This window comes from Anopheles gambiae, chromosome 2, assembly GCF_943734735.2.
Source record: "Anopheles gambiae chromosome 2, idAnoGambNW_F1_1, whole genome shotgun sequence".
Taxonomy (NCBI): domain Eukaryota; kingdom Metazoa; phylum Arthropoda; class Insecta; order Diptera; family Culicidae; genus Anopheles; species Anopheles gambiae.
The window spans coordinates 21,918,660-21,930,049 of NC_064601.1; the positions used below are offsets into that span (position 1 = coordinate 21,918,660).

At 50.4% G+C, this 11,390-nt stretch overlaps 1 protein-coding gene across 1 annotated transcript; it reads right to left on the reverse strand.

Moving 5' to 3' along the window:
• Positions 1-340: 340 nt before the first annotated feature.
• On the reverse strand, positions 341-10,797 carry LOC1273445 (delta-1-pyrroline-5-carboxylate synthase). Its single transcript, XM_312421.6, has 6 exons — positions 10,063-10,797; positions 2,369-3,359; positions 2,055-2,296; positions 1,462-1,945; positions 1,097-1,378; positions 341-1,017 (listed from the first exon to the last, which is right to left on the reverse strand). Exons 1-6 carry the CDS (start codon positions 10,174-10,176, stop codon positions 755-757), a joined length of 2,376 nt encoding a protein of 791 aa, XP_312421.4. The 5' UTR covers positions 10,177-10,797; the 3' UTR covers positions 341-754.
• Positions 10,798-11,390: the final 593 nt, after the last annotated feature.

Sequence of the window (11,390 nt, forward strand, 5' to 3'; positions counted from 1 at the left end):
GGAGAGCGAATGCATTTGCAGTTGCAGTTGCGATAACATTTGATGCTCCAGTGCTGCAACAAGCGTTACTATAATTTTGACTGGCTTGCGCTGAATTTTGTGCCGCTCTCTGCAATTTATAATGAGGGATTAAATGACCCCCCCCCCACCTCCCTCTTACCACGATCATTTCTTTCGGCATCCCGACTTTTAGCGCGTGCATCATGCTGGTGAATTTTCGGTCCTGCATAATTTATTGTACGCTCATTAGGCACGAATGAAATTAATTTAATTTTTATACACACACACACCCCCCCTGAGAACGTGGACACAAGGAATGTAATGAACGGCGCAGCAGGAATTAAACTATCGTTATTTACAGACGGCTATTATTTCATTTGCAACCCAATCATACACACTCACACACATACACACACACATACACCCGTTGCACATACCCCAGTACAGGTGACCTCATGCCGGCGGTCACAAAGTGATTATGCTCCCGATCCGTCACGCTAATTTGATACGGTAAGGATAATTAATTGAGTTTTATTCGATTGTGTTGCGCATTCCCGCTTTGTGTACGCAATTCGTGGGGCGCTGGCGCGCGTGGATTGCACCTTTTGGGGTGGGATCATCTGACTGGGAGATCCACTCCACAACGGCCCTTCCGAGGCAGCAATCAATCGTCCGTAAGACAAAGCTGCGTAAACGGAAGCACGCTGGCGAGCGATTGCAGGCAAGAGCAATTTAGCGGAAGGATGACCACCTGCTACTGGTCGGTCGGTAGCGACTGATGGAGCCAGGCACGCGATCCGTCGGTAAACTCCGACGCCGTATGGTCAACGCCGCTCAGGATCCACTTCGTCGTGAGCAGTCCCTCGACACCGACAGGGCCGCGGGCGTGTATTCTTGCGGTGGAAATGCCCACCTCCGCGCCGAGCCCGAACCGGAAGCCGTCCGCGAACCGGCTGCTAGCGTTGTGGAACACGCACGCACTGTCCACATTGCTCTGGAAGTAGGTGGCCGACGTGGCTGCAATGGAAACGATAAAGAGAAGTAGTTTAACATTTTTTTTCGTATTGTTTTTTCGACTCGATCCTTTGATACGTACGATTTTCCGTTACGATCACATCGGTGTGGCCGCTGCCGTACGTGTGCACGTGGTCGATTGCTTCTTCGAGATTTTTCACCACCTCGATGCTGCACTCCAGCGCACCGTACTCGAACTTGAGCGACTTGGCCTGGGGCGGGCCGAAGGTCAGCATCTGGTTCAGCTTCGGGCCGGAGTTGATCTTGACGCCCTCACGCTTCAGCATGTTGCACACGTCGGTGAAGAAGGAACTGTTCTGCAGGAGGTCCTCGTGAATGAGCAGCGTCTCCATGGCGTTACAAGCTGCAAAAGGTAAATCATTTCCACCAGAAAAGAAGATAAAGATGTGCACCCATTACAACTACCACGTGGTATAGCCCACTTACCGGCCGGATAGTCGCACTTGGAGTCGCGAATGATTTTCAGCGCCTTGTCGAGATCCGCCTCCCGATCGACGTACACGTGGCAGATGCCTTCCGCGTGCCCCATCACCGGGATGTGCTGGGCCTTCTCCTGGATGCTGCGCACCAGCTCGCTCGAACCGCGCGGTATGATCAGATCGATATGCTCATCCATCGACAGCAGATCGCTAATCTCTTCGCGCGTCGACACCAGCGAGATCGCGTTCGAGGCGCCAGTCGCGGCAAGTGATTCCTTCACCAGCTCCATCAGGGCTCGGTTGCTGTGGGCTGCCTCCTTGCCGCCCTTGAGCAGCAGCCCATTGCCGGACGCCATCGCGAGGGCGGCCACCTGGGGCAGCGAGTCCGGCCGGGACTCGAATATGACCAGCAGCACCCCGATCGGCACGGTGACCTGCTTCAGTTCCAGCCCGTCGGCCAGCTTGGTGCGCTTCACTACACGCCCGACGTTCTGTCGATTGAAAAAAAAAACATATTGGAAAAGTGTAAACAACATTGCACGGTCTCTCAACAAAGCAACCATTGCAGCGCCAACTGTCAACTGCAGTGTTCTCCCCTACCCGGTGGCTGTCGTCCGCAATCTGCTTCAATCCTTTGGCCAAGCTTTCCAGCTTGGAGGGCGTCAGGGACAGTCGGGAAAGCAGCGGTTTGGCCAGCCCCGACTTCTTCGCCTCGTCCAGATCTTTCGCGTTCGCTTCGAGAATTTGCGACTGTCGCGAGATGAGCAGGTCGGCCAGTGTGTTGACTGCCTGTGCCCGCTCGGCGGCGGTAAGATTCTGCAGCACTCGGCTGCCATTACGTGCTGTGAGAGAGAGAAACGAGTGAGAAATAGTGAGATTAACTCCCATTTCCTTCCAGGACGGCTGTGGCTTACCATTTTCCGCAATCTGCTCGACAGGGGTCGCCTTCTCGGCGGTGGACTCGGTAAAGAACGTTCCCACCTTGCGCCCGGTAAGTATGCTCTTGATCGCCTTGTCCTGCATGCCGTTACAAATGACTACGCTGACCCCGCGGTCCAGTGCCCAGGTCGCCGCCATCACCTTCGAGTTCATGCCGCCCGTACCGACCTTGGACTTTTCGCCGAACTTGATCAGATTCTTGTCGCCGGCCGTGTAGGTGTGCATGAGCCGCGCGCCATCCTCCCACGGCGGCTTGTTGTAGATGCCGTCCACGTCCGACATCAGTATCAACAGGTCGGCATGAATCTCGGCCGCGAGCAGTGCCGCCAGACTGTCGTTGTCCTTGATCCGGATGCCCCGCTTCTTGCCGGTGGCCGACACCTCCTGGTCGACGATGAACATCGGCGGCACCACCGCATCGTTCGTGTTGATGATCGGCACGATGTTCAGGTGTATCAGCTCGGACAGCGTGCTGAACAGGTTTTTGCGCGTTTCCTCGTTGTAAAAGTCCGGCTCGGTCACGAGCACCTGCGCGATCTTGATGCCGTACTGGGCGAACATCGCATCGTACAGCGACATCAGGCCGGACTGGCCGACGGCGGCGGCCGCCCTCGGTTCCACCAGTGTGCCCGCGTCCTGGCGCGTGTGGTCCGTCGGTGAAAGGGTTTCGCGCATCGACAGGGACATGATTAGCTCCTGCGTCAGGCGCTGCTTGCCGAACGCGACCGCACCGCTCGTGACCATGATGCACTCCCTGCCCTCCACGTGGTATTCGGCCACCTGCTCGACGATCGAGGCCAGCCGGCCCAGCGCGAGACCGTGCTCGTCCTCGCGCGTAATGACCGCGCTGCCCAGCTTCACCACCAGCCGCCGGGCGTACTTAAGCTGGTTGCGCTCGCTGAATGTCGCCTGCTTGCGCTCGTGCAGACCGTGCAGGGTGCGGTTAACGTTTTTCGCCTTTCTTGCCTAGTGGGTGGGGAGGAGAAAAACAAAACCAAACGAATGGTTTGAACTTAATGCGGTTTACTTTGCATTCCGGTGGTGGTCGGACATAATCTAACCGGCATTAGGGTTTTGGAGTTCTTGTGCTGCAGTTGGCAAAGCGGCACCAAGCATGAAAACAAACCACCCCCGCCGGTGGCTACTTATTTTGCCTTTTATCGTTGGCTTACCTCAAGACGGGGTTGGGGCCGCGTGCCCATCCCACAGATACCTGTGGGCGCCCATGCCACTGGCACAGGATGAGACAAACGATTTGAAATTTTAAACAGGTCGCCACGACGACGACGACAGCGCAACCATTGCAAAACAAAATACAAACACGTTCGAAGTAGGCGTTCGACATGTTTTTGATTGCCATTACATGAATATCGCATCATGCCATCGCGCACGGTCGACCGGTCGGCGGTATCCTTTCGCGTGAAGGAAGGCCTACTACGACCGAAAAAGTTTCCCTCTGTGCGTTTCAGTATTCCGGGTACACGCTACAAGCAACATACATACACACACATAAAAAAGGGGTCCAAACCCGCCTCACCCACTGGAAAATGTAACCGGCACCCAATATCATATCGGAAAACAATCGAAACTTTTTTCATCAACCTTTTGCACGCGCGATGAAGATGCACAGATTTTCCCGGGGGAAAGCAGTTTGAATGTCGCAACGTTATTTTTTTTTTGGTATGTTTTTCTCCTCAAAGCCGTTCTCCTTCACACAAAAATTGGAAGGGAAAGAATGGGTTTTTGCGACGAAAAAAAAAAAATGGGTCGAAAACTTTTCCCATCGCGGGCCGCAGCAGTTTTGCGTAAACGCCACGCACTCTTTCGCGCAAAATTCGTGCGCCGCGCTACACGTTTTACATTTTTTCGGGTATTTTATTTCTTGCTGCGGGCGCTATTAGCATCCATTTCTGTGCGATTTGTGTGTGTGTGTGTGCGCGCTAGATCGCTTCTTAGATTGTTAGCAGCACCCGCGTTGCTCGCGAAGGTCCGGCTAAAGGGGGAGTGCGCAAACCCCGTTGCTGGTGGGTGCAAGCATTTTTGTATCATTATTTGCCACCATTGCCCGTAGCCCTGCAATCTTGCCCGAGATCCTTTTTCGCTCATTATTATGCTGTGAAGTTGCCGTCGGTACAATCGGCTCGCCCAGGGATGTATCGGTATGTGAGAGTGGAGCTATTTTTTGCTGTTGTGTTGCTGGCGCGTCCTGCCCTGGGCTACAGTTTCAAATGCGCTCCAGTGCGGAAACGGGACGGACTGGTTGGGACCAGCGTGAGGCACGAAATTCATTCCATGCGTCAAAAAGATGGACCAGCCAAGAATAGCCAAGAATAGCCAAGATTTGTGGTTATCCTTTTTTAAGTAAAAAAAAGGGGAGTTGGGACGAATTTATTTAGCTTCATTAGCAATCGCGAAATACATTAATCCATTTCTTAGGACATATTCTGCTAGCCCCTTCTTTTAATTTCGTCTGCTAGTGGTGCACACAAAGACACACCGAAAACGACCGAAGCTTAATGCACGCAAGCGGCTCCAAGACCGCCCACCAGCTGAGGTCTCGGCTGGCGGGTAAAGTGATTATTTTTGGCTAGCATAATGACTTTCCTTCCATCTTTTTTTTTGTCCCGCAAGTTATCACTACAAAGATACCAAACTGGCCAGCCAGCACACAATCGGGCTTAAAGTTAATTAAGATTGCACAACCAACCTGCTTCACACTGCTCCCGGCCCACGGGACTCATTCTCGAAGGTTTTGTGATTCCTTTTTTGTATGTACTCAGCGCACAAGACACAACAAAACAACTCCATTCCGTTCTTTCTCGCTGTAGCTGTGTGTTCAGCAAAAAAAATGAAGCTCAGCACACTGTAAAAGCTCCGCATAATCCGGCACAGTGCAGTCGGGTGCAGCAATAACGGTGCAACAATCGAGGCAGGAAATTATTTTTCATTATGATTGCATTTGCCGTTCAGGCGTGCAAATGCGTTATTTGTTCTCTTCCCCTTCTTCCTTAGCCTTCCGCTTTGTGCGGGAAATCAAACCCCGAGCGAAGGTTTGATGAATTATAATTACTTTGATTCGGCTTCACGCATTGTCACGCCCGCGGTGCAGTGCGTTCGCTGTCTACTTGCGCAACAGTCGGGTTCGAAGCCTGCGACGAACGAATGCCACTCCGACGAAAGTATGATACTGACCCCCCCCCCCTCCCCCCCCATTCCCGCACCCACTGTGCTGGGCACGATTGTGCAGGAGTAATTGAAATATTATTTGATTTCCACCCGAGATTCTATCGACGTCAGGCGGGAGTTGGTCGAACGGGCGACCCCGCGGCGTGACCAGATGCTAGCTGGCAAGAGAAAAAAACAAGGATGACAAGGAAAAACTGCTCACCCAACTAGTGATGGGAAAAAATAAATTTTCGCTGGAATCGATTCTGGCTAGGTCCGGCTAGGCTATGAATCGCCTCCGGAATCGGCTCCGGACGTGGCTTCGGAAGCGGCCTCGGAAGCGGCTTCGGAATTGGTCTCGGAATCGGCTCCGGAATTAGAATCGGTTTCGAATAACCGCAAAGAATCCAAATTTACTTATAAACGATCCATTCTCTGCGATTCCCAGATTGTTTTCGCTTCTGAAACTTCTTATTTCAATTAAAGAACTGATTCTCATTCCGCAGCTAATTCCAATTCTGGAGTCAATTTTTATCCCGTTTTCGGAACAAATTAGGATTCCCATGTCGAATGCGATTCCGGAGCCTGAAGTCGATTCTGATTCCGGAGCCGATTCTGATTCCAGAACCGATTCTGATTCCAAAGCAGATGTAGATTGCGGAATCGATTCTAGATTCGAAGTCAACTCCGGAATTGGCTCCGGAATCGGAATCGATTTCAGCATCGGAATCGGCTCCGGAATTGACTCCGAACACGGAATCGGAATCGGGTAGGTCTGATTCCGAGCACCCACCACTACACCCAACAGCTCCGCAATCAATGGCAATGGCGCTCAATTGTGTTTGTGTTTCGAGAGGCGTTCGAAGTTATTAAAACTTTACGATTGTTTTAAACGCCCTGCTTGGCTGCTTGGCGGTACAATCACGGCTCGGTACTTAATTTGTGCAAAAAGGCTCACGCGTCGAACCCGGTTAGCACAACATTGCACAATTGGAATGGCAGCGTACACACTGGCAGAATAATGGGAAATAATTGCTAGGAATGCGAAAAGCCTACCGAGCAACGCATTTATCATTATTAACATTCCAAAAATGGCACGAGTGTGGGCACATTTTAAACCAAACATGTTGTACAACTTTGGCTAGATGAAGAACATTGAAATTATTTTAAAAAAAAACTCAAAACCAACGCAATCCGTAAGCATCGCAGGCTTTTTGATGTCTAAAATATGTTTGAGATGCAGCGAACGGCAGCTATTATAGGAAGAAGAGCTTTTCCCGGAAGCTGCAATTACCTTAAGCTTACCTACCAAGTGGTCTGCCTCTTTCCAAGAAAATCTCTGCCGAAGCTGTCCACCTTTCAAACTTCCCCTTTCCTCTCGCCTCCGAGTGTCGAGTTGAATCGCAATTACGCTGTGCCGCCCCCATTGGAACATGGGCATGGAAAGGTGTAAGGTGTACAGTAGTGTAATATCATCCCGGGCCCTGCGTGCTGCGACAAACAAATGTCCCTTGCTTTCATCTAATCTATGTTTCCGCGCCTTCAGGATCGTGGATGGGAGGGCATGGACATCAACAAATGCTGCCATGTTATTGTTATACGGGCCACCACCAGGGGCAGCAGATGCGGCAGGAAGCGAATCCTTTCAAGTGGGCACAGTAGTGGGCACATCAAAAGAGAAAAGCTTCTGCTTCAGCCACGGTCCGATATCACGATTAGAAAGTTACGGAATTAGATTGTCCCGTTCCTGATCGCTGGGAATGGCAATATCGCGGGGATCAGCAATCGCTTGGCTCAGCAAATCAAAGCACGGGAAACTACGGGGAGGTTGGCCGGAAAGTGACGGGAAAGCGTGTGCCCCTACTACCCCTACTACTACCACATCAGCGTGAGCCGTTCCAACCTGTGCCCCGTTCTGTCGCGATACATCTCCGATCGGTACGGTTCGCCGATTCGAGATTGTTTTTACTTGGCGGCGTCCCAACCACCACCATCGATGCTTCTCCGATGATAGTGGGGTTGTTTTGCAGTCTGCTTTTCAAAACAAAAGGGCTTCGAGCCCCCGCCAGTGCCGCTAGAGCCGCACGTGCACCGTCCACAAGTCCACAAATCATGCGGGCGGATCAAGCCCTAAGCATCTTCGAACCGTTCGCTTTCTATTTCCACTGCTTCTTCGATTTGAACGATAAGATCAATCAATCAGTTGTGCTTGTTGTTGTTGTTGTTGTTCGAATATAATATTTCAAATCAAATAATTTTCCCACACACACACCCGCCAAAAGAGAGGGTCAGGAAGGCACCCGATGAGCGGTTGAAAGCAAGTAAACAGCTGCCGTGTTGCCCATTAGATCCTTCGGTCGGATTACGGTTGTTCCGGGTTGCCAGGGTTGGGAAGACTTGAACCGTTTGCTGTTTGGACTCTGTTCCGCTGTTTGGTGTGTGGGTGTGTGTGTGTGTGAGCCGCCACGGGCAAAGGTCGCCTGGTGCGCTGGTAGGCACTGGTAATTACATTTAGCAGGCAATAATAGCGCCGCGACACCCAACGGAGCCAAACATCCACATGTGCTCGTGGTTTAGGGTGGTAAATATCACACACACACACACACACACACACACACACACACACACACACACACACTCACGCACCCCGGGGTGGGTGTATCCATAATTGGGTGGTAATTATTTGTCCGCCTCGTCCGAAGTTGACTCGATAATCCGGTAACCTAGCCACGGTATCACGCTTTTAATACTGATTTGGGCCTTTACAGGGTGATGCAAAATCAATCCAAACACGATGGCGCACACACACCGTACGAGTTATTTTCGTTATTCGCTAGTGCGAGATTGAGCTTTTAGCTGTTGGACGAGAATGTTGGTGATGTAACATACTGAGTTGGGGTGTGTAGTGGGTTACATTCTTTACAAGTGATTTAATTAAAAACATCACGAAGATTATGTTTAACTCATTTGTGAACGAACTCGACCATGCAGACTAGCAACAACAGAGTTTTGAGCCGTTCGTTAACTGAATAATTCATTCAAGGTGTTAATAACGATGAGAAATTTTACTCTTCGCATCGACTACAACAAGGATCTCCAAACTTTTCATTTCGTGGGCCGTATTGCTTCATAAATGTTGTTGTTGAGGGTCATTTTGACGTTACCTTTAGCTAATGGATGAACGTTTAAATCTTTTTTTGATGAGAAAATGTCAACTGAATGTATCAAAGTTGTACAGCTTTCTATTATTCAAGTTCTATTTTAAACTTAATAAGTTAAGCATTGAAATTTTGATAAAACATAATCAGAATAATAAACTGAATATTTCAATCTTTACAAAGTCATCGCGGGGCGCATTAAAGACTCTCGCGGGACGCATGCGGCTCGCTGGCCGTAGTTTAGAGACCCCTGGACTAGATACTCACTCGTAGCAATTTTTCATTACAGTCTTTCCCCGAGTTACGTGAATTTTTAGTTTTGACAACTTCCTACGTCAAATTGGTACAATTTCCTTCCAACAATTGCCAAATTCAAAATAAATTGCAGTTTTGTTGAGAGTTTGAAATCGCAAAATGCACAGAATTAATCGATTTATCTACAGGAATTTTGTTAAAAAAGTAATATTGCACATTAAATTATTAAAATTAATCATAATTATTTTTTTATCAAACGCGATGTTCGACTTACGCGAAAATCCGAGTTACGCGAATGTCCCTGGAACGCATTATTCGCGTAACGCAGGGAAAGACTGTACTCATGGGTGAGTCAAAGGCATTCGACGTTAGTAACTCGCCATACCAACACATATTCTAACACATACTTATAAGGTAAATGGCCAATGCAGCAACAACAATCTAACACATTTGTCAACACGCAAGTTTTTATCATTGTTATGAGCAACGACCCAAAACAGAATTGACAAATCCTGGATCCCAATTCCCCAAAACGGCAAGTAAACAGCTTAAAGGATATTGTTTTTTACGGACATTTAATGCATCATAGAAAATGTACTTCTGCACCAATTAATCGATATGTTTTGTAATGCCAGAGGTGTAATGTGTAGATTTTCGCTTCTCTACCGTTGCGGGCAGGCAAAGCTTTGCGTCAAAAGGCCTCGCTCGATCTTGATTGAATATTCAGGGCAATCCCGAAGCCCAAACATTGTGTCTGTGTTGCAATGGTGCCGCTTCCGCGTGCCGCCTGGGTTATCGCGCTCACACGCCGCGGCCACTGTAAGGGTTATGCCGAGCCGATGCGAGGAAATGTACGGTACGGTACTTATGCCCTTGTGTTGTGATTTTGAGCAAGTATAAAAACGCACACCAATTGTTGTTTTTTTTGCTCCCTTTTCCCCTTGAACGTCTGGACGGAGTGCCTGCGTCACGAGCGAATCGTTGGACATGGATCAGAGTCCGAGGTTTTCTGGGTGGAGTACGTTCACCCGCTGAGGCGTTCAGTTTGCTCCGGCAGCCCAAACACCCATCCCAAACACCGCGGCACTTACCTGCTGCATAAGGTACGCACTGACGCTCGGGCTGCCCACGATGGAAAAGTGACGCTGCTGGCCGGCGCGCAACACCTTTCCGGTGCGGTCAAACATCCTTAGGAAGCTCATCATTCTGCACGACTCCGGGACGGACGTTTGGTACGATTTGTAAATAAGGAACACAGTAGTAACGGAGGTCGGTGACGGTGAAACTCTTGGCAGTATAGCCTGTGTCTATACGAAACGGTCAGACTTCAGACGAACTTCCGGGGATTACTTCTAGGAGCACGAAAAGGGACACTGAGCGAACACTGGGGCCCTGCAATTTCACTGCATTTTCACGAGCAACTCGAACGCTTGGAAAAAAAGGAAGTTCACCTCGAATAGCTCGAGCTGGGCACGGATTGGTGAACTTCGCTGGACGGAAAAGGCGTCGAAGGCACACTCGCTCACGGGCCGGACGGTGCGAGCGAAAAGGGCGGGAACTACGGCTGATGATGATGTGTGTGGTGCTGTTCCGGACTGTCCGGCTCAACTGATCGCTGCCCGGGTCGAATGCTGATGAGGAAAGTTTTGCTATGCTCTCTACTCCCTTCTACTGCCCGCCTCTGGTTGACCCTTCCGCTCGGAGGTTTGTGATAAGAGATCTCTCCCTGCCCTTACCCTCTCTGTCCCTATCTCTCTGTACCTCGTGCGGGCTGTTGCAGCGAGACCTTTAGTGGGGCATCAGTACAGAGCATCCTTATCGGACGACACACGGCTGGTTTTTGCCTGTTCAGCTGATATTTGTAGTCTTCACTTACGCTTACGCCTTCCGCTGCTCGCGTTCGCCGCTTGGCTTCGGTCCTCCCGTCAAAACGTACAGTCCACACAACATAGGAGCGCGCGTGTGCAGCAAGATGGAGTGGGTGAAGCTGACCAGTTGCCACAGGTTGCTTCAGGCTCGGGGTGCAATTGAGCGGGACTTTGTACCCTGTACGCGGACGAACGGAACGGAAACAGGTGCAGGTACGGAAGGTACGCACGCTCAAAATGCAATCCCAGGTACACGGAGCCAGAGCTACAAGGTTCCTGTGAATTCCTCCACTCGTCGTGTCTGTCGGTTTTGGATGACGCACGCTTGTACGCAGTGACGCATTCTGTTGAGCGTCGATTATCAGCACCAGGCCACGCTCTGCGCCTTGGACCCGAGGTCCCGAGGATGCATTATAGAATTCGCACCGAACATCATCGCAACTGAACATGCTTTCCGGGCAAAGGCTATAATAAAGACCTGGTCTATCGTCTGTGCCTGCGTGCGGAGGGTGGGTGAGTAGTCTGTTTTCGGGGGTCGCGCTCATCAATCG